This window comes from Natator depressus, chromosome 5 (genome assembly GCF_965152275.1).
Source record: "Natator depressus isolate rNatDep1 chromosome 5, rNatDep2.hap1, whole genome shotgun sequence".
NCBI lineage: Eukaryota > Metazoa > Chordata > Testudines > Cheloniidae > Natator > Natator depressus.
Genome location: NC_134238.1, coordinates 34,787,781 through 34,812,113, shown reverse-complemented (window position 1 = coordinate 34,812,113; position 24,333 = coordinate 34,787,781). Strand labels below are relative to the sequence as shown.

The 24,333-nt window shown below is 43.8% G+C and overlaps 1 protein-coding gene across 1 annotated transcript in view; it reads left to right on the top strand.

Annotated features, from left to right (window-relative positions):
• Positions 1-6,824: 6,824 nt before the first annotated feature.
• Positions 6,825-24,333, top strand: part of IL6ST (interleukin 6 cytokine family signal transducer) — a 65,292-nt gene continuing 47,783 nt past the window's right edge. The window contains exons 1-2 of the mRNA XM_074952559.1: positions 6,825-6,932; positions 21,983-22,063. Coding sequence (XP_074808660.1) covers positions 6,929-6,932; positions 21,983-22,063 — 85 coding nt within the window. The 5' untranslated portion in view covers positions 6,825-6,928. The remainder of the gene's footprint in view (positions 6,933-21,982; positions 22,064-24,333) is intronic.

The window sequence follows — 24,333 nt, the reverse complement described above, 5'->3', positions numbered from 1 at the left end:
CTAATCCCCAGAGCGATCAGGTGAGGCACACTTACGGTGAGCAAACCCAGTGACATGGAAATAATTTACTGTAGAGTCCTTAAACTGCCTGTGAAGTATAACAATTCTTTATCAGGGGAGCCAGGAGCCACCCATGCAACATGTGACTGCAGTCTGATGTAGTGCTAGGGTGGAGGAGGACTTTTTGTTCCACCCCACTCTGGAAACATCAGAAATGGCTTCATAGATTCCAAAGCCATAAGCCCCCTGCCCTGACCCCTGAGCCCTCCCCACACACACCCAGCCCTCTGCCCTCATCCCTGCACCCCCACACACCCCAGCCCCGTGCCCTGACCTCTCCCCCCCGCACAACCCCAGCCTTGACTCCAGCACCCCCCACACATACCCAGCCCCCCCATGCCCTGACTCTTGCACCCCACCCTGAGCACCAAACGGGAGCTTCTGCACCCCCCCACACATTCCCACCTGCACCACTCACACCAAATGGGAGCTGTCCAGGTAAGCACTCTACACCCAAACCTCCTGCCCCAACCCTGAGCCCCCTCCCTCATTCTAGCTCCTGGCCAGACCCTGCACCTCAACCCCCAGCCTGCTCCTTCACCCCCCAGCCCTGTTCTCAGCACACTCCCACCCCTCATCTCCGTGCAGAGAGAGAAAGAGAATGGCTAGAACCAGGGAGAAGGTAGGTACCTACTCTGTGTGGGCAGGGCTGGGATCCCAGACCGGCAGTGGGCTGAGCGGGGCCAGCAGCCAGGACCCTGGCTGGCAGGAGCTGGCGGATGGAACCCCAGACCGGCAGTGGGCTGAGCCGCTCAGCCCACTGCCGGTCTGGGGTCCCAGCTGCCAGCCCCGCTCAGCCCACTGTCGGTCTGGGGTTCTGGCTGCTGGCCCCTTGCCAGCCAGGGTCCCAGCCACAGGCCCCACTCAGCCCACTGCCGGCCTAGGTGAACAGAACCCCAGGCCGGGAGCGGGCCGGCGGTGTAAGATCAGCATTTTAATTTAACTTTAAATGAAGCTTCTTAAACATTTTGAAAACCTTGTTTACATATGACAATAGTTTAGTTATATAATATATAGATTTATAGAGAGAGACCTTCTAAAAAATGTTAAAGTGTATTATTGGCACGCGAAACCTTAAAGTGAATAAATGAAGACTCAGCACACCACTTCTAAAAGGTTGCCGACCCCTCCACTAGAAGAAGGGAGAAACTGGAGAGAGAAGAAGAAAAAAAAGATATATTAGAAGAAACACAAAGGAGAACTAGAGAATACAAGAGAAGTATATACCAGATCCTTGGTCACCTAGATACTCACAGTTGTCACAATAGTTTGCTCTTTCCATCTCGCACATCAGTAGTATTAGAGGGCCTACAGGCCAAGTTATAGCCTTAGCTACACTTGTGCATACTCCCTGCCTCAGATTATGCTTTAAGTGTCACCTGTGTAAACAAACCGATGGCTAATGGGGTAACACAAGCGATCTCTCAGGACATAATCCTAAAACAATGTGGTTGCATAGCTATCACTGAAAGCATAATCTGAACACCAATTAAAAGGTGGCAAATTCAAGACTGATGAAATACTTTTTCGTACAATCCATAGATTGTGGCACTCAGGGCTGCATGAAATAATTGAAGCTAAGAATTTAAATTTGCAAGATTCAAAAAGGATGTGAAGATAGATATATAAGATAAATATCCAGAGTTATTAGTTGATACTAACACATTTTGGAAGGGATGTTAAACCTCATGCTTCAGGGTTTAAGCCCATCTTTAACTGTTAGATCAGGATGAGACCTAACGTGGAATAATCTGCCCTTCATATCTACCCACTGCAGGATTCTTATACTTTCCTCTGATGCAGCTGGTGCTGGCCACTGTTGGAGACTGTGATGAAGTATATACCCTATCCTGGTTCTGAAAGGATTAATGTCAACCTGAGAGGCCAGTTAATCCATGTGGCTGCACATGGAGGTGGACCAGCCCCACTAAAGATGAGTCCCAGCTGGTGAAGCTTGGTGATGACAATAAAGAAAGGACATCAGTAACAGAAAGTTAGTGAGGGTGGGGCTGGAGGTAGCGAAGCCTGGGACCAGACTGATTGTTCTAAGTCAGGAGGAAGCGAAGCCCAGTGATGGTAAAGCCTAAGAGGCATTTGGATTGAAGTTTGAGGCCGCAGGGAGAGAAAAGAACTCCGATGCTCTGGGACTAGAGAGTGGAGAGACTGAGAGAGTTAAGGAGGAAGTCCAGAGGAAGAGCTGGCCCTGGGATCCTCTCCTAGGTAGAAAAGTCAAGCAGGAGGCTAGGAGAGACCCAGAGTAGTCACTAGGGGTGTAGCAGACGCTGGTGGTGAGGAGCCCTGATAAAAAGGCAGGATTTGGACTTCCAGGAAGAGAGCCCTGGGAGGCATTCAGTGGAGGAAGAGAGCAAGGCAAACCTAAAAGGAAAGACAGCTCAAATCTGAGGAGGCCGGAAGTTGGTTTAAGTTTATACCTTCAGTTGGGGATTTGTTGGGGGATTCCAGAGGATAACCTGCCCCTGAAACAGGGGTGAATTTAGAGAAACTATGGAAGAAGCCTACTGACCAGCTATGGTAGAAAGGAGTCTTGGAGACAGAAGCAAGGAGTCTTCAGGAGCAGACCTGGGGTGCTGGCTATAGGGTCCCTAGACTGGAGCCCAGTGCAATAGGCAGGCCTGGATTCCCTTACCAGCCACAGATAAGATGGCGTGAAACCACTGAGAAAGGGATATGGACGACTGGCAGCCCTGAGAAAAGGATGTATGGACCACTGGGCCCAGAATTGTGGGTGGCAGACCAGACAGAGGGATGAGTCATTTGTTTTTGTTGGACTTTCTGTTACCACAAAAAGAGCAGTCTAAACATGCCCTGTCAAAGAGCTGAGTCCTGAGAAGCAGCAGACCACCACAGGACTGAAGTAGCCATCAGCAGGAGACACTAGAAGAAGAAAGCTGAATATGTCACACCAAGCTGTGAGGAGACATGCCAGCTGTGAGTCAACTCTTCCACAGAGATATATTGGAGTAGATAGACCTTAAGTCTGATCCAGTATGTCAATTCTGATGTGGATGCAGAAGTGTAACCAATATAATAATTTAGCCTGCACACCCTCTGTCATAGTTCAGGGCAACTGCACCTGTATTTCCCCTTCCATGGTCCACCGAGGGCAACCACTCTAGCCTCCCAGCTCCTCAGCTGTCACCTCTTGGGTAGAGAACTGTGCCTCTCTCCCTCCTGACCAGGGTTTTTCCAGGCTGCAGTTTTCTGTGATATTCCCACCAAGCCAGACGGCCTCAGAACGGGTTGCATGGTAACTTGTAACTGCTGGCAATTAAAGTTGTTCATGGCCTCTGGAGAAAAAGCAAAGCATCTTAGGCAATGTCTATACTACAGTGGTAAGTTGACCTATGCTACACAACTCTAGTTATGTACCTTAGGTCGAGTTATCGCAGGGTCTACACCGTAGGGGGTCGACGGGAGACTTTCTCCCGTCGATTTACCTTACTCTTCTCTTTGGGGGTAGAGTACAGGGGTCGACTGGAGAGCGATCTGCTGTCAAGTTGGCAGGTCTTCACTAGACCTGCTAAATCGATCACCGGTAGATTGAGCTCAGATCATCGATCCTAGCTGTAATGTAGATATAGCCTAAGCAAACACATTTATTCTTAAGGTGAAAGCTTTACTGAGAAAACATACACCCAAACTCCAACAAGGGCTCTGGTAGGACTCAGTCCTTTACACCCCACAAACGGGTTTTTTTGTGGTTACACATAGGTGACAGTCTTAGCTCAGAACTGGCACACCCATGAATCTTTCCTTTATACAGCTTTGGGCCTTTGAGCTTGAGACTGCACAAGAGGTAATCAGAAGACAATGGTCCTCTCCTCAGGATGTATTTTCAAAAAGCTGGGTTTTTGCATAACCAATGCAAGAAGGGCTGGGGGTCCAATGGGTCCATCTAGCCCACTATTCTGTCTGAAGCATCTGGCAGTAGCCACTGTCAAAGAGAATGAAGAAAATAAGACCATTTCAAGTGATCCATCCCCTGTCATCCAGTCCCAGCTTCTGGCAGTTAGAGGTTTAGAAACATCTGGAGCATAGGGTTGCATCCCTGACCATCCTGGCTGATAGCTATGGCCCTACCAAATTCACGGGCCATGTCACAGACCATGAAATCAGACCTTCGCCATAAAATCTAGCTATTGGAGGGATAGGGCTAGGGGTGCTCCAGCCGGGGGCTCCTACCATTCACTGGGCTCCAGCTGCTATCTGCCAGGCTGGGGAGGGACAGGACTTCTGTTAGGGGGCTTATTCCTTCTCCCACTTACATCCCTGGTTCTTCTCGCATGAACAGAGAGCAACAATACCCGAAGTCCAAAGGTGCAAACAATTTGATGTTTATTGGGGTGAACTTCCAGCAAGCATGATTCCAGTTTCCTTCCTTAGTGTCCCCCTTCCCAGCTCTGACACCACAGAGCCTTACACCTGTGTCCCTGTTCCCATTCCTGCCCTTAGCCAAACATGATTCCAATTTCCCCACTCCCATTCCCTGTTCCCATCTCCCCCACCCACCCCCTCACTTCCTGATTGACTGCAGACTATATAGTAAAACTTGAATTCTGCTTAGCTATACCTTAACCAATCATTTTCCTGAAATTTAACTAACCAATCCTAACATATTGTAACATGATTATGTAACCAATTATATCCCACCACCTTAATTAGTTTACACCCAGCAAAATTAATTATACAGCAGACAGGAACAACCACAGAACCAGACAGAGATTATACAGACAAACAATAGCAAAGTGGGAACTATAATGACAAAACAATACAGAAGTGAGGATTTCACATCCCAGCTATTGATAAGTGAGTTCTTGCCAGACAGGATGCTATCAAACTAAATTTCCTTTTACATTTTCTAGGCACTTCCCTTTCTCTGGAGGTGATAGGAATACAATCCTGTCCTGATAGTGCCTAACAGCCCAATAGCACCTTATTTCAATATGACTGGTTTGGAATGTGAGGATGTGACCGTACACTTCCCAGCTTATGGCTGCCTCTGCTGCTTAGCCAAAGGCCTTAGCCTAAGAACAGGGCCTCAGACTGTCACAGTAAGAGAAGGCCCTTACACCAGCAGACAGTGATTTTGATTTTTTTATATCTCTATAACTAGCCAAGTGATAAGAATACACCTAAATACTTAAAGTACAGGCCTTTGCAGACAAGCCTGAATATCTATATCCTAACAACTTCCTCTTCCCCTGCACAGCTGCTCTTGGGGGGAGAAACTGCAAAGTTTACCATTCATTTGCAAACTTAACACCATTAATTTGGGCTTGAATAGGGACTGGGAGGGGCTGGCTCACAACAAAAAGCAGTTTTCCCTCTCTTGGTGTTGACACCTCCTCATCAATTATTGGGAGTGGACCACATCCACCCTGACTGAATTGGCCTTGTCAGCACTGGTTCTCCACTTGTAAGGTAACTCCCTTCTCTTCATGTGCCAGTATATTTACACCTGTATCTGTAATTTTCACTCCATGCATCTGAAGAAGTGAGTTTTTTACCTACAAAAGCTTATGCCCAAATAAATCTGTTAATCTTTAAGGTGCCACTGGCCTCCTTGTTTTTGTGGATACAGACTAACACCTACCCCTCTGATAAATAGCAGTATCCTCCCACAGCAGCCTGGGTGGCGATGGCATGGCCTAGCAGTTCAGGTATGCACCCAGAGTCCTTCATGGGGTTGCTGGTACTCAGGAGTTAGCCTGGGCTAGCTAGGTTAAAGCTAGCTTGCTATGGACGCCAGCTCCAGTCTCACCAGCTGATTGCAAAGTAGACATACCTTGTGTGACAGGTTTCAGAGTAGCAGCCGTGTTAGTCTGTATTTGCAAAAAGAAAAGGAGTACTTGTGGCACCTTAGAGACCAACCAATTTATTTGAGCATAAGCTTTCGCGAGCTACAGCTCACTTCATCGGATGCATAAAGTGGAAAATACAGTGAGGAGATTTATATACACACAGACCATGAAAAAATGGGTGTTTATCATACACGTTGTAAGGATGTGTACGATAAACTTTATGCATCCGAGGAAGTGAGCTGTAGCTCACGAAAACTTATACTCAAATAAATTGGTTAGTCTCTAAGGTGCCATAAGTACTCCTTTTCTTCTTGTGTGACAAGACATCCCTGATTTCAAGTGGAATGCCCCAAAGACCCTTTTTCCCACCCCCTCCAGTTGAAAGTGGATTACAAATCTATGAAACCCCCTCCTTGGCTACAGGAGGGTTAGCACAGTCCAACAACTGTCCCTCCCCCGCACACAGAGGTCTGCTGGCAGACTCAGAATAATCCAACCCCCACCCCCGTTAGAACCCCCCACAAACGCCTCTGACCCCGCGGCTACAGGTCCGACAGCACGGTCTGACCCGCACGGACAAGGCCGAGGTAGACCCCTAGAACTGCAGGAGGAACAGAACATTCCATACGCATCCCCGCGGATTGGAACGTTCTAAACCCCTCCACCACCCCTCAGATGCAAGAAGGAATAGAACCTTCCGCTGCCCCCATCATACGGGGGGGTAAACTCCTACCATTCCCCTCCACCCGCTTAAGGGCCAGGCAGAATATTCCAAACAGCCGCGTGGGGGGGAGCGCCCTGCAGGCACAATGAAACCGCTGGGGTTCCCGCCTCTCCCGCTAGCAGTGACCCCGCAACCCTAGAATTCTGGCATCCCGGAAGCTCGTTACGGGAAGCCCCGCCTCCTTCGTGACGTCAGGCCCCTGGGGGGCTTGGGCCAATGGGTATCCGAGTTGGGTCTGGGAGGACGACAGTGACCCGTGCTGCCTGTACAGGACGGGATCGGGAATATGGTCCAGGCCTGGGCTGACGCCGCTACTTAGCGAATGGGTGAGCGGGACCCGTACCATGGCTGGGCTGTGAGGGAGGCGGCGGGTAGGGTGGGGGCTACCCAGGAGTGTCAAGGAACTGGGTGGGGGGGTTGGACTGGGGCTGTTTGCGGCTCCTTTCGCCCTGGGGCCCCTCCTCGTATGCTCTTCACGCCCTTCCCCCGCCGTCCGATAACATGCTGGGGCTGCAGGCCCCACAGACTCCCCTCTTGCCGCCCTGGGTGTTTCTGTGCGGGTCCCCGAGCCGGTTCTGCTGGGCCCGCTCGGGGCGGCGCGCGCCTTGGGTGGGGCGAGCGTGCTGGTGAGGAGCCAGTCGAGCAGACCCTCCGCGGTGGCCTTGAGACGGTCCGTTAACTGGCCCCGTGACCCCGGCGGAGCCGGGAGCAGAGCGGCAGCCCCGGGCCGGGGGAGGGAGGATAGGGGGTGTCTGGCAAGCGCCCGCTCGGCCGCCGCGCTGTGCCGCCCGCTGATCGTGCCCGGAGCTGGGGAGCGCTGCCCCGGCGGGCGGGTGCCCGGTGAACTGAGCTAACGGCGTTTTTACTAGTGCTCCCGCTTGCTCTGCCGATGTCCTGACTTCCCCAGTGCGCCTGCACGGGGAGCCGGAGCCTGCAGCCCCGTGGCGTGGGTTTAAAAGGCGACATGACTGCACGCTTGCGAGCCCTTTTTTCCTGTCCCCTTAAACTACTTCTTAATTATTCTGGTCTTTCCATCACATTCAGAAAGGCAGACGTGTAATGCCTGGAAAGAGGCGGCCTGTGACGTCCTCTTCTACTCCTATTTATAACCCAATCCCTGACATAAATGAAATGGCAGCCTAGTTTGGCACCAAAATACCCTCTAAGATAACTTAATGCCCGCATTCATACTGCTTTCATAACAGCCAATAATAAAATGCTACAATGTGTCCGAGTCGCTTGTATGCAAGGTGTAATTAGGCTAGAGGATTTTTTAGTGCTCTGAAAGGGTGATCCTGTAGAGTGGGAAGCTGACCTGGGAGTTGCAAGGCATTGGTTCTGTTCCCAGTTCTGCTGCTTGCCTGCTGTGTGGCCTTGGGTAAATCAGTTTGCTTCTTTGTACCTGTTTTCCCATATATGAAATGGGATTAGCTGTGCTTTGACTTCCTTTATAAAGCTCTCTGACCTTTTTAGAGGAAAAGTGCAAGGATAAGAGACAAGTATGATACTTTTTAATATAGGTAACTTCTGAACTGAAATACACTATGATGTGGTTGGGGGGAGAGAATGGAAATTTAAATGTTTTAAATCTGTAACCAGATCAAGAGAGCACAGAATTGAAAATGGAGATAGATTCCTGGAAGTAAAGTATTAATAAAAAACAAAGCTTCATTATTTAACTACAAATATGAAAATAAGAGCTTTTTCTCTAAGGTGGTGTACAGTTTTTCCTTCTATATACTGTATCTACTTAAAGATAACAAATTTGTATGATTCTACTCTGGGTGAAATTGGTACTATTGTAATCAACTAGCTTTCTGCCTACATCTATTAAGTCATATGTTTACTTCAATAAATTAAGATTATACTACTACCTACTCTTTTTAACATTGGAGAGCTAGTACCACCATATGAGAGGTAACTGATTTTTTTTCTGCCCCCCTTCTTATAAATAAAACTGTTTGCTGATGGATGAGCCCAAAAGAACAAACTCGATTTTCAAATACAAGATTGAATATCTAGGGCTGGTAGTTAGAAAACATTTTTTTATTTGTAAACCGAATAGACTAATCCCTATTGGTGACTTCAAGTTCAAAACGTGTGCTGTTTTTTACATAGTTTAAAGTCTGAAAAGTGACTGCAGTTTACAGAAAGTTATCTGTATAGTACATATGTTATCTCATAAAAAGTGTTGAGATCTGCAGTATAGGGATATAATAGTAGTTGAATTATGTTCCTTAATTTATTGCAAACAAAAATTTAGTGTAATTGACTTCAGTTTGACCAATTTTTAAGGTGTTGGTAATCACTGACTTTTTTCATTATGTCAGTACTGAGATACTATAGGAAAACGTAAGATGACTACAGCATGTTCCCTTTAAAGGAGCTGAAAGAGACAAACTAAAGAACAGTCTTGTGGTAGAAAAGGCAAAAACACTGCTTGATACACATTTGCCACATGTTGATTTGATACTTACAATGTGAAATGGATTTAAGATTCCACCATGAGGTGTAAGGCAAGTGTGTGTGTTGCGGGCGGGGGATGTATGTCTGTATTTATCAGTGAACTCAATCTATTTGAATATACTTTATAGTAATACCAAGAAAATTTATAGAAAAACAACTTTGCAGTAGCATGTAGAAGATTGTCCAGAAAAGTTGAAATGACACTTATATTCTTATTTGAATTCATGAAAAGTTGTCAGAACGTTTACATTCTTATTTGAGCAAACAAGGAAAATAGACCAGTTGGCTAGTAATGGTAACATAACAGCCTTGATCCCTTGCTTGTTAGGCAGACAGAGCTGTGAAAGCAATTTGTGAGGCCCTTGGAATCATCACTTCTTTGATATCTTTTTCCTTTTCCTTCCTTGTCATTTTGTGGCTGACTGAAATAAGTTAGGAAACCTCTTTTTGTGCAGCAGTTTGGGACAATCTAGTATGTATTTGCTTCCTGTCACGCACTGCTGATCCGCACTTAAGACGCCTGTGTTTCTCTGCTGACCAATCAGTTCTGCTCAACACTGAAAATGAAAACTGGCCTTCCCTAGGTTTTGTTCACTGGGCCCTCTACTTGCTAAATTCTCCCTCGAGTTTTCTAGTATCACATTATTTATAGAGTACACATGTTGGACTTTTGTATGTCCTTGACTTGTGAAGTGCACATTAGGGAGCAACTGCTGTTCAGTGCCATTTATTGTACATGGGGAAACTAAGGTGGAAGGTCAGTCTTTTTCAGATGTACCAGTCAGTCAAGACACCCAAAATTGTAAGTAGAAGTCAGATCAGAAGCTTGTTTCTGGGATTGGTGACGAAAAGCAACCACACAACATAGACCAGTGTTTCTTTTTGTCCCAATTGAGTTTGTGGATAAGAGGCAGCAACAGCAATGTCTCTGTTCTCCTCATCCCCAGCATAAAGCCTTAAAGCCACAGAGCAGGATGGATTGATTTTAATCAGAGCAAATTAAATCACTGATTTTAACCATGATTTCAATCAGCAAGCAGGAAACCTTGATTTAAATTATTTAAAGTTTAATCTTGTTTTGCATTTTTACTTTTTGATTATTCTCTTAAAGAGAGGTTGACTCTCTGTTGTGAACCGTGAAAACACATTGAACTAATTATAGTCTTTACACTAAATACTTTTTTGTTAACCAGGAGGATACACTCTATCTATATAGTTATATATCTTAACATACATCTATTCAGATTCTTGTCTTACTTTTTTATGTTAGATAATGCTGAATGATGCATTTCCTATTTATTAGATTAATTTTTTTATTCAAGCTCTATTTGTATGGAAATTGGAATTCAATTAAAAATGCACAAACTTTTTTTATTAAATAAAACTTAAATGCGCTGGATACATATTTTTTCTTATTAAAACATGATTTGCATTTACAATTGATTTATTAAACGAAAAGTATTATGCATATTGAATTGAGCTGAAGACCATGTCCTCCATGAGTTTAGAGCTAATAGATTTTATCTTATACCTAGTTTTTATTCATAGAATGGAAAAAGAAAACAATCTTTCCTACGTTTTCAACTCACAGTTGGTTTTATTTGAGCAAACTAGTCGTTGAGGTGTACTAGTGGAATAAGCAGAAATGAAGAAAATAATCTTTTTGTACAGGCAGAAGAGGCTATTGCTGTCAAAAGCTGGTTTAGCTCTTCAACAAACTCTTGTTCCATGTGCTTAGCCAGTGACTTCCACCAGTTCAGTGCTTTGACTTTCTTTAAAACTTGGCAGCAAACATGTACTACTTAATCTTTTGAAATTATTTTAGTAGTTATAGTTAGGTGAAGCTTTGACATAGATTGTCATAATTTCAAATTTAATATTAAATAGTTTTATTTTAAATTTTTAACAGAAAAAATCTGATGATTTTATTTTTTACCCATCCTGGAGTAGAGGCTCTATCACAAACCCATATTCACTTAAGCATCTTCTCCCTTTCCACCCCAGTCTTTTAACAAGAAATCATGGTCTCTGAATCTAGAGTGGTGTTTGGTTTTTGAAGTGATGAGAAAAGTACGTAACAAGTAATAAGTGAACTGAATGACAAAACATAAGTCCAACCATGGAAGATACATACAAGTATGTCTAGTAGTTCAACACGACTTTATTTTTAAAGACTTAATTTTTAATTTAAAAAAAAAAAAAGGCAGCCAAATTGCTTTTTGGGCATGTAACTTTAACATTCAGAGGACCATTAATAAATCATTTTAAAAAAATGAAATTAAAAAATTCTAACATGGACTACAATAACAGGTTTGCTGATGCAGAAGCTAGTAATTTCAGCCATTCTCATGAGAGAAGATAGCCTTGACATCTAAGATTGTGGGTAATGAATGGGAGGGAGAATCTTTTTGGGGACATGGAGAAATCCTTGCCAGTTGCCTGGATTCAGGTAAGCACTGAGTCATTATAATTATGAAGCGGTAATCCAGTGGAATCACAAACTGCTTGTTTCACTACTGATTTGAAACTACTAACTTCTGTCTCCATGTTCCTCAAAAATAGTTTGTCACTATTTACGACTTTCCTTGAGGTTAAATGTACCTGAAAATTTGTGTACTAGATATACTTGAAAAAAATAGGTTGTAACTGTAGCAATGTTACTTATTAATTTTGTTAGCTTTGAGGCCTCATCGTACCCCTTTTGAAATCAATGAGGAGTTTGCTGCTCGCTTTAGTGAGAGCAGCACTGATCATGATAGACCTGTTTCTCTACTGCCTTTTTACACTTATGCAAAACAAGTGGGGGGGTGAGGGGGAGAGACAATACTGTTCTGATTTGGTAGTGTTTTATAGCCCCTTCCAGGGTGGATTTGATTTAAATCACTAGTCAGGAAGACTCAATTTAATCATGGATTTCTACATAAGAAGTGCATTCTTGTTGGTTGGTATAACCTTAATACGTATTCTTCACAACTCAGAGATAGATGTAGGTTTAATTTTTAGAAGGTACACACTATACATTTTTAAAGTGATTTATTTTGAAAACTTTTCAGATTAGTTTTACAGCTATATCAGAAAAGGAATGATTGTTTGGTTATTTCATTTACCAAAGGTAACTGAAGAAGATATTTATGAAGTCACTGGGAGGTGAACTATCTCCAAATCAACAGGTTAATAGTTGAAGGATTTTCTTGCTATGCTGTATTAGGAGGAGAACATCACCAGACAAACATTTACATTGATTTATTTAACTAAAACAACAACATTATGTATTCTGGATTTTTTTTCTTCAACAGCAAACATATAATATTTTAACAAAACAAGCATATGAATTTTTGAATTTAGTTAAATATTCAAGTTTTTTAAAATCAGGTTAGGTTTTGTTAAAATTGTTTTTAACTAAAATAGTTAAATGAAATATTTAAAAAAAAACACAAAAATTAAATAGACTGTGTCAGCCAGGTCAACATGAGAAACTTAACATATTGTCTTCTGTAGCTAACTCAGTCATCTTCACCTTCATTTTCCTGTTTGTTCATAATCTGGAAAAGAAAAACAAGCTTTCCTGCTTTTTCAGGTCCCAAACAATTTCTCAATTTGGAATGAATTAGTTCAAAGGAAGAAAATATTCTTTCTACACTGGCCGAAGAAGCTACTGCTGACTTTCTTTAAAACATCATCAGCAAACATATTTCTTGAATGGTTCTTATTCCCAAACTGGGTCTTTCTTACCACCTGGTGCCATTATAGGTTTTCCCTTCTAGTGAGAGAATGGTATGGTAGATCTCAATTCAACAAAGGCTACACTGAGAAAGATCTCAAGACTTCTGGAATATGCTGCTCAAACAGTTTAACTTTTGTTTCTACTGCCTGTCCCTCCCTTCTCACATTTATCTCCAGACTTCTTCTCCTTGTCCAGATCTATTCCGCCCCCAACAATCTTCTATTCATTGAATTTTTTGAAACTTTGCACTTCTAGAGAGAGGTAAGGGATTTACTCTGTGTACACAAATTTGCAGAGGGACAATACAGTTGAGGTCTGTTATTTCTCACCTCTATGTATTTTATAATTTATTTATTTAAAAACATTTTTGCTATTAACCATCATGTTATCTCTGGAAACACAAATCCACAGTTTGAGAACTGCAAAACTTAGCATCTCTGATGGTATCTTCTAGACTGAGCACTGAATCCCATAGGGTAGATAGAAAGATTAACCTAAATAATCTATACAGAAGCCCCTGGAACCCTACAAAATTGGGTCCCTAATCCATGAACTATTGGAACTCATTTACAAAACTTTTCTTAAACATAACATGAATATATTGTCTCATACTATAGAATTAGAATTTATAATCCCTATTCCATGATGAGATATCTTTGAGCTATAATGTATCTTAATTAAAACTATCTTTAGGTTTTTTCCTCAAAAAGCATTTTATCAAAAAAAATCCAATTTTAAATTTAAATCTGTTTTTTTAATTTTTTTTTTTTTAAATCATTGATATTTATCCACCCTGGCCACTTCACACTCTGTACAGATAAATGCTCCATTTTGTGCAAATGTGGGCCCACTTCTCCACTATATGTCTACTGGATGGCTATTTGCTCCTTACATTGTAAAGATATGTCTGTTGCCTGTGATCAGCAGAGAGTTTTAGTAGAGTTCTTTGTTCTTCTCATCTGTAAGACCAGGGTTCAAGTCCCAGCCAGCCTGCTGTCTATTCTGGAGAAGTAGTAGGGTCTCCATAGTTTAAGGCTGTTTTTGAACCCCTTTGTAATTGAAAAAAAGAAGAGAGAAATTCTTATGCTTTCAAATCTTTAGGATTAGATCCCACTTTCAACTAGAATACCTTCTGAAATTTTTGAATATTTATTTAAACATTAAGACTTTAAAAGTAGCTTTTTCTAATAATGTTTTCAGTCTAATCTTTGTGTCTGTCTATCTGTCCAGCAAAATCAAATTATCTGTTTTAGAGTTTTGTACAGACCCTCACCACTGTAGCATCTGAGTGCCACTTCTCAAATGCAAAAAAATGCATATTTCAGAACACCACAGAATTAACTCTGGTCCAGAATAAATACAGTTCTTTCATCGTTAGTCTGAAAATACAAATATGGCTCCAAATCCTTCTAAAAATAAATATAGAAACTGTGGGGACCCCTTAATCTCTGCAGATCAAATTGCAGGACTGGGGTCTACCTAAGTTAACATACTGGTCAATGTCAAATGCAGGTGCACATACTTAACTTTATCATAAATTGATAACATTCTGTACTTTCCCACCAATTTACATATACAATATTAATCTCAAGAAACAGCAATTAGTAGTATTTTCTCCCAAAAAATTCTACCTGTGTGGTGCCATTGTGCTAGGTGCTGTACAGACAAATGACAAAGAAGATAGTCCGTACTCTAGCGCCCTCACAATCTACATGACAACGGGTAGCCAAACAGAGTTTGAGCAGGTTGGGATGATGAGAGAACCATATACTGAAGAGAATGTAGCAAAAATGGCAGCTCCACTTAGCAGTTGCCTATCCAGTGTCAGATGAGAGCAATCTGCAGGCATTATGACAGAGGCAGGTTTTATGGAGAGGATGTAAACGAAGACAAGGTGACCAGCTATATGAAGTTTGAGATTTTGCTATGTGTAATTTCTAGGTGACACTTCCTTTCTGATTTATGAAGAATGTGACTATTTATTGTTCTGATGAGTGTGTCTAAGAGGTGATATTTTACTAGCTGTTGGAAAACAGTGGCCAAAGTAAAAAGCATGTGAGTGATCAAAACTGAAAATTTAGGAAAAGGAACCAACTTATTCTTTGAACATGTGTTTAATATGTATGGGGTAGTAAGATTTTTTTTATTGATTTTTTTTTTTCCCTGGAACATTCTCTATAACTTGTGTAGTTTTTTGTTTCTGCATTGAAAAGATTGCTAACAGTACTCAGCAGTTATCTAGTGCTTCGTCCTCATGGGGTTGTACAAATATTAAGTAAGCGTTCCAAATATTTTACCTTGTGAAGTAGCTAAATAAATCCCATTTTTTCCAGGTAGGGAAATTTAGACACATGTCCAGATTTCCAAGTGTACTCAGCATAGGAGTGCTGCTTTAAATTATTCTGAACATTAAAGACCCCCAAGAAGCTATACACCAACTGGGGATTGTTAATATGTAGTTTTGACTATGATGGGGGACTCTAGAGAGTCCTGTAGAACTTGCCTAACATTAGTTCTGTTCCATCTGCCTACTTCTCACACTGGGAAAATCTCCATTGAGGGTGTTTTGCACTGCTTAAGTAGGGCACTGCAGTTGAATCAGCTCATTATCTAGCTCTAGGGTTAAGGGATTTGCTGTGGGCCATGTAGCAAGCCAGTGGCTGAGCCAGACTAGAACTTGTGATGTCTGACTTTTAAAGCCACCCATTATTTTCTCACCCAGAATTCTTTGTGCAATTTTGTCCAATAAAATGTGGGAAATGAAGTTGGATGAGGCCTTCCCTGAGTAAAGGGAGTGCACTGGGAAATCCAGAAGAGAGAATGTGAGTGGGTTTTTTGTTTTAATAATTATCGTGGAATTTTCTCTCTGAGTGTGAAATGTGGAGAGGGTGATAGTGATGTGGTAGTGAAAGTTTACCTATTGCATTGCCAGTCTCCTGAGCTATTCCTTCCATACCATTTTCTAATTTTGAGTGTACTTTTTTAAGGCTAACATTTCCACTTATTCCAGAAAACACTGAACATGAGGGGAAAAAATAACTGTAAACAGAGGTCTGTATGCAGTTCATTGGTCCCTTGCAGAAATAAAATGCACTTTTATAGAATAGCTTGTATTTTCAGTCACTGTAACAATCCTAGTTTGTGGTAAACACTACAGTAAATTAATTGCTGTACACTCCCATACTATGATTGTTTGAATATGCTATTTATAGATTGCAAAGATGAGTGGCCATTGAGTTTAAGATGCATGGAATTTAAGTACAGCCTGGTTTATAACCAAACAGGACTAAATTCTTCCCTACATTGGTTACTTTCCCATAGGAGAGTAGTTCCCCTTCCTACCCCTCTCCCCCTTCCCAGTGAAATAGTCTAGATCCTATCAGCAGAAGCTTTGTGGCCAAATGTCCCCCCTGACTGCAGCTGACACTGGAACCGCCCTCAGTAGTGCTCCTCTAACTATGGGGGGAGAAGACTCTCTGTAGTAATTAGGCTGCTTTGCCATTTGCATTACGGAGTGAGAAATCCAGAATAGGCCTGCTAGCTCCACCCCTTAAGAAGGAGAAGGGTCTGCAACCCATCTATATGAAGGGGAAAGCGTACGATGGAATGCTTCCAGGTCTCCAAATCTAGATCTGGAGCTGCAGGTTGGAAGCAGGGAAGAGCATGAGAGGTTAGAACTTTCAGACTTGGAGGAATGTAAAACGAGTCTACTCAAAGGCTATAAAATGATTGTTATATTTTGAGATTATTAAGCAATTTGTAGTGTGTTTCTCTTTTGTGAACACTTAGCAGTGAAAATTAGCAGACTGTTAGTCACTAAATATGAAGTTTGCCCCCAAACATGAAAAGGTAAATTTAAATTCTAATCATGAATGGGAGGTGTTTGGTTTTGCAGTGGAGTCTTCACCTCTGAAAAACAGGTTTTAAATGGCAATTACTTTAAAAGTGAAGTAACTCTGGTAACCTTAGGCCTGGTCTACAATACGAGTTAAATCCGAATTAACTCTATACCCGTCCACACAACGAAGCCATTTTTTCGACATAAAGGGCTCTTAAAACCGATTTCTGTACTCCTCCCCAACAAGGGGATTAGCGCTGAAATCGACATCGTCGTTTCGAATTAGGGTTAGTGTGAACGCAATTCGAAGGTATTGGCCTCCGGGAGCTATCCCACAGTGCACCATTGTGACCGCTCTGGACAGCACTCTGAACTCAAATGCACTGGTCAGGTGTACAGGAAAAGCCCTGGGAACTTTTGAATCTCATTTCCTGTTTGGCCAGGTGAGCTCATCAGCACAGGTGACCATGCAGAGTTCATCAGCAGAGATAACCATGCAGTCCCAGAATCGCAAAAGGGCTCCAGCATGGACCGAACGGGAGGTACAGGATCTGATCGCTGTGTGGGGAGAGGAATCCGTGCTATCAGAACTACGTTCCAAAAGACGAAATGCCAAAACATTTCAAAAAATCTGAGGCCATGAGGGACAGAGGCTACATCAGGGATGCAACACAGTGCCACATGAAACTTAAGGATCTCAGACAAGCGTACTAGAAAACCAAAGAATCGAATGGATGCTCCGGGACAGAGCCCCAGACATGCAGCTTCTACGCTGAGCTGCATGCAATTCTAGGGGGGGCCGCCACTACTACCCCACCCCTGTCCATGGACTCCGATGATGGGGTACTCTCCGCCATGCCTGAGGATTTTGCAGATGGGGAAGATGAGGAGGTCAATGAGTTTGGGGAGCGCACACAGCACACCGTTCTCCCCGACAGCCAGGATCTTTTTATCACCCTGACTGAAATACCCTCCCAACCCAACGAAGCCGGAGAAGGGACCTCTGGTGAGTGTACCTTCTTAAATATAATATATATGTTATAAAAGCAAACGTTTTTTAATGATTAAGTAGCCCTGAGGACTTGGGATGCATTTGTGGCCAGTACTGCTACTGGAAAACTCTGTTAACGTGTCTGGGGAAGAAGCAGAAATCCTCCAGTGACATCTCCAGGAGAGCTTCATGGAGGTACTCTAAAAGCCTTTGCAGAAGGTTTCTGGGGAGAGCAGCCTTATTCTGTCCTCCATGGTAGGACACTTTACCATGCCATTCTAATAGCAAGTAATCTGGTATCATTGCATGACAAAGCCTGGCAGCGTATGGTCCCGGTGTTTGCTGGCATTCAAGCAACATCCGTTCTTTATCTCTCTGCGTTATCCTCGGGAGAGTGATATCGTTCATGGTAACCTGGTTGAAATAGGGGAATTTAATTAAGGGCACATTCAGAAGTAACCATTCCTACTGGGCTGTTTGCCTGTGGCTGAAAAGAAATCCTCCCCGCAGTTAGCCATGCGGTGGGGGGGGGGGCGGGGGCATGGCATTGGCGCTGAGCTGTTCGCATTTGGCCAGCAGGGATCTTCCCTGATATCAGCCAGGTGGTGGGGGGAGGGGAAAAGCGATCATCCCAGAGAATTGGATGGGGGGAGGGGGTTAGTTTGGTTTCTGCTGCTGCACATTAACAGGAAAACCGCAGCTCTAAATGGCCAACTCAATGGGCTTTGCTTGGTATGGGAAAGGAGGGCGCTGCTGTTATGAAGGTTGCAGAAGCCGAAAGACTGTGGCTTACCATGGCCGCCTGCAAGCCGAATTCTGTTGCCTGGCACTGTGTGTGTGATCTCTAACACCAAAGCCGCAGGCACTCAATATAAGATGCAAAATGCTACCTTGTACCAAAATCACATGTGCTATGTGTTGTTCACCGTGAAAGAGTATAGCCATTGTTCTGTAATGTATCTTTTTAAATACTTCACTTCCTGTTTTTCCTCCAGCAGCTGAAAATGTTTCAAGCCTTTGGGACGGAGGAAGGAGGCTATCTCAGATCAGGCGGCGAAAAAAACGCACATGCAATGAAATGTTCTCTGAGCTCATGCAGTCTTCCGGCACTGACAGAGCTGCGTGGAGGGACACAATAGCAGAGTACAGGACAGTGGCCAGTGAACGTGAGGAGAGGTGGCGGCAAGATCAGAGGAGGCATGAGGCAACACTGGGCTACTGCGGGATCAAACGGACATGCTCCGGCGTCTGGTGGAGGTTCATGAATGGCAGCAGGATCACAGACTGCCACTGCAGCCCCTGCTTAACCGCCCTCCCTCCTCCCCAAGTTCCATAGCCTCCTCACCCAGATGCTGAAGAACGTGGGGTGGGGGGGGAGGCTCCGGGCACCCAACCACTCCACCCCAGTGGACAGCCCAAGCAACAGAAGGCTGGCATTCAACAAGTTTTAAAGTGGCCTTTTCCTTCCCTCCTATCCTCCTCCCACACCCCCACCTGGGCTACCTTGTGAGTTATCTCCCAATTAATAAAGAATATATGTTTTTTAAATGATAGTGACTTTATTTCCTTTGCAAGCAAGCTGTGATCGAAGGGGGGAGGGCAGGTGGCTTACAGGGAATTTAGAGGCATCCAAGGGGGTGGGATTTCATCTAGGAGAAACAAACAGAAGTGTCACACAGTACCCTGGCCAGTCATGAAACTGTTTTTCAAAGCTTCTCTGATGCGCAGCGCTTCCTGCTGTGCTCTTCTAACCGCCCTGGTGTCTGGCTGCGTGTATTCAGCAGCCAGGCGATTTGCATCAACCTCCCACCCCGCCATAAATGTCTCCCCCTTATTCTCACAGAGAGTGTGGAGCACACAGCAAGCAGCAATAATGATGGGAATATTGGTTTTGCTGCGGTCTGAGCGAATCAGTAAACTGCGCCAGCAACCCTTTAAACGTCCAAATGCACACTCTACCACCATTCTGCACTTGCTCAGCCTATAGTTGAACAGCTCCTTACTACTGTCCAGACTACCTGTGTACGGCTTCATGAGCCAGGGCATTAAGGGGTAGGCTGGGTCCCCAAGGATAACTATAGGCATTTCAACATCCCCAACAGTTATTTTCTGGTCTGGGAAGTAAATCCCTTCCTGCAGCCATTTAAACAGACCAGAGTTCCTGAAGACACGAGTGTCATGCACCTTTCCCGACCATCCCACGTTGATATTGGTGAAACGTCCCTTATGATCCACCAGTGCTTGCAGCACTATTGAAAAGTACCCCTTGCGGTTTATGTACTGGCTGCCCTGATGGTCCGGTCCCAAGATAGGGATATGTGTTCCGTCTATAGCCCCACCACAGTTAGGGAATCCCATTGCAGCAAAGCCATCTAGTATGACGTGCACATTTCCCAGAGTCACTACCTTTGATAGAAGCAGCTCAATGATTGTGTTGACTGCTTGCATCACAGCAACCCCCACAGTAGATTTGCCTACTCCAAATTGATTACCGACTGACTGGTAGCTGTCTGGCGTTGTAAGCTTCCACAGGGCTATTGCCACTCGCTTGTGAACTGTGGGGGCTGCTCTCTTCTTGGTATTCTTGCGCTTCAGGGCAGGGGAAAGCAAGTCACAAAGTTCCATGAAAGTGCCCTTACGCATATGAAAGTTTCAAAGCCACTGGGAATCATCCCAGACCCACAACACTATGCGGTCCCACCAGTCTGTGCTTGTTTCCCGAGCCCAGAATCAGCATTCCATGGCATGAGCCTGCCCCATTAACACCATGATCTCCAAATTGCAGGGGAACACAGTTTTAGAGAAATCTGTGTTCATGTCCTCATCACTGCGCTTCCGTCGCCTCCTCGCCTGGTTTTTCAGGTGCTGGTTCTGCGTAAAAGGCACAATAATGCACGAGGTGTTTACAATAGTCATAACTGCTGCGGTGAACTGAACAGGCTCCATGCTTGCTGTGCTATGGCGTCTGCTCCTGCTTGGGCAATCCAGGGAAAAGGGCACGAAAGGATTGTTTGCCATTGCTCTGACGGGGCGGGCAACCGACAACATGGCTTACAGGGTTGGCTTACAGGGAATTAAAATCAACGAAAGGGGTGGCTTTGCGAGAAACAGAATGGTCCCCTCAAGGATAGAACTCAAAACCTCAAAGATAGAACTCAAAACTGGGTTTAGCAGGCCATTGATTCACAGAGGGAGGGAGGAGAAAATGAATACAAAACAAATCTGGTCTATTTCTTGTTTTGATCCACTTCATCTATCTTTATACATCTTGCTGGCAGCAGACTGTGCAGTATGGCTGCTGGCCATCGTCATCTCCTGGCTTCTCATTAAAAGACAGTGCAGTAGGACTGCTGGTAGGACTGAATCGCCATGAGACGAAACTTAAAAGGGTAATGACCTGGCTGAGTCACTCCCATGTTTGCCCAGGCGCCCCGACCTCATCGAGGTCGGTTAAAAGAGCACCCAGGAATATGTCGACGACGGCTACCAGTCATGCTGCACTGTCTGCTGCCAAAAGGCAATAAGCTGCTGCTGTGTAGCAATGCAATACCGCGTTTGCCAGCACCCAGGAGACATACGGTGATGGTTAGCTGAGCGGGCTCCATGCTTGCCATGGTATGGCGTCTGCACAGGTAACCCAGGAAAAAAGGCGCGAAACGATTGTCTGTCGTTGCTTTCACGGAGGAAGGGAGGGAGGCAGGTATGGGGGACCTGACGATATGTACCCAGAACCACCCGCGACAATGTTTTAGCCCCATCAGGCATTGGGATTTCTACCCAGAATTCAAATGGGTGGCGGAGATTGCGGGAAATGTGGAACAGCTATCCACAGTGCAACGCTCCGGAAGTCGACGGTTGCCTCGGTACTTAGAGCATTTGTGTGGGGACACACACAATCAACTGTATAAAAATGCTTTCTACAAAACCGACTTCTATAAATTCGACCTAATTTCGTAGTGTGGACAAGGCCTTAGTCTAATCCTTAGGGTTTTGTTTTAATGATCCCAGAATTCCAAGCTCAAAAAAGAAAGACTTGGAGACAGACAGAAGTCTAGAAACCCAACAGCTTTCCTAAAGAATGAAATACTTTGCTTCCATACTTTGCCGCATATGAAATAGAAGTTTGAATGTACAGACTTGAGTTCAGTGCGTAGACGCACAGTTTTAATTCCATGCCCGTCTATTTATATCACGTAGGCTTGCTGGTTTTCCTGCAGTGATTGGGAAAAAAGGGATGTTCTTTTCCTTCTCCCATCCTGACTTTCTGCACGGTATCAAGGGTTGCAGCAATAAAGGGAAGCTGGTGGTCACACAAATGCAGTAAATGGAAACTACATAAAATCTTTGTTTTTTACAGGAACTGTAAGCAAAATGTCTTCTCGATGGAGCTGGGTGATGAACGCTGTATATATTTTCGTGAGCATTTGCTCTCTTGGAGGTAAGACTAAATGAAAATGTTGGACAAGTCATGGACTTATTAGAGCAGCAAGCTGTTGCTACTGATGTTTATGTTGCAGTAGTGCCTAGTGGTCCCAATGAGGAATTAGGGCACCATTGTGCTAGCTATTTGTAGAAACAAATAATCCAAAGAGACAGAGTTCTCGCTCAATTATGGCAGCTGGCATTGATGTCCTTTTAGCCAGCTCATCTCAAAAAAAAAAACAAATTAAAATTAGTTCCAGGTGCTGCACCTGAAGCTCTGTGGTCACATTTTCCTATGGTCCCTCCCTTGTTGCTGTGGGAAGAGCAAAGCAAAAGGCAGAAATTGACTATACAGGGGTAGCACTGGAACAAATTGGGCACAGTGCTGTCAAACGCAGAGTTAACCTGGAAAAATAGATGTTTCTTAAAATTGTCAGTTATAGCAGTCTTCTTTAATATGTAACATTCTAGGTAAAACATTCATACATACAGAATTCCTCACCTTAAATTACACATCTAAGAACGAAATAAAGGAGAGATTGAGAATTAGTTTTTGGAGGCACTTCCGTCTTTGAATTATACCTCTTAAAAGGTGCTACCGGAAAGCACTTTAATCCCAAAAGATATGGCTTTCTTCCCCTTTTATAATTTTTGTCTTTTTTTTTTTTTTTTTTGGCTCCACCATCTTCTATCTGATCGATAGCAGATGCTGTTATTGATTAGATTAAAATTTAGATTAGATTATTTTTTTGTCTCGTACTGTAATTTTCTGTTTCCCTCTCTGCTTGGTTTTTCACCTCTTTTTTTCTTTCTTTCCTTTGTCCTTCTGTTTTCTCTCTGTCCCTTTCCTACCTTGCAGACACACATGTTGTGTTTTCTTTATCTCCCTAGAATACAGCCTCTAATGCGGGAATGCTGTCCTGCTTAGTTGGCTGCATTACTGCAGCACTTCTGTGTGCTTTGCTCCCTACTTTGCCCATATACTTCCAGCAAAGGAAGGGAAGCTGCAGACTGGGTCACTAGATGTGACATAGTGGTTCTCATGCAGGCTGGCTCACTCATAACCATTGCTTCCTCTTCAGGAAAATTGAGAGCAATATCCTAGTACGTCTCTTCAGTGGGATAATTTATCTGGTGTCATTCATGGATACTAAGGGCTAAGTAGCAACTTTAAATCTGTAATTCTTAGACTAGTGATCTATTAATTTATGCTTAATTTGCATACTGAATAACTGAACAGATTTTTAAAAAGTGGGTTTGTAACTCATTTAGTACCTGAGGCCTACAATAGTATATGTAATCAATAAATCCTGTGCCGGTTGTGGTAATTCTTACATTGGTTCTGCATTTCAGTACACAGACTGTTTGTACTTTTCTCTCTTCAGTAGAGATTTTAGTTATTTTAGGCTCACAATTGTGAGAGTCATGAAGCGTTCCCTTGAAAAGAAAGGAATTAATGTGAGTCAACCGAAAATGCCACATTGAGCGATTGCGCATGTCAATTCCACTGTCGTTGTGCGCGTTCCAGTGCAGGGTTGTCAGTTTTTCCCTTTAGCAGTACCCACCGGGGTGGCATGAGCGTCGTCTGGTGCCTCACGCACTGCATGCAGGCGTTAAGGGCAGAGCCACCCACAACCTCCCATGATGGTTGTTGGAGCTCCCTTTCCTTGAATCTGCAAGTCTTCAGTTGAACTTGTAAATAGTACACATTGTATAGTTAGTGTAGTTTTAGTTGTTAGTTGATTAGTGTGTTAAAAAAAAATGTTGTTTTGGGTACCAGCCCTGTTACCAGAGAGATGCCTCACTCTTTGGGTATCAATCCCTGCCAGTCTTATGGTAAGGTAATGCCTAATAGCGACCTTCACCCCAGCTGCTTTAAGTGCTTGGGGGAGTCTCACGTGAGTGACCAGTGTGGCATTTGTAAGGACTTTAAGCCCCATTACAAAAAAAACCAGGGCAGGGCAGTTAGATTGAAATATATGCTTCTAGAATTGACACTACATCCTCTTATCTGAGACATCTACTTAGGGCCGAGTACCAAGCACCTTGGCTTCGGTCTGTAGCGCACCTCTGGTGTTACTAGTACCACGGGGCAGATTGGCATTGCTGATACCAAAGAAGAGGCATAAGAAACTGGACTCTGTACTGGGATCATTGAAAGAGGTGAAGAGGTCAAGCTGTTCTAAGGAATCATGAGGGGATTCAAAGCGGACACATTTCCCAGAGTACACCTCTAAGCGCTGGAGCCTAGTGCAGGTCTGCAAGACTGGCTCCCAAAACACCCTC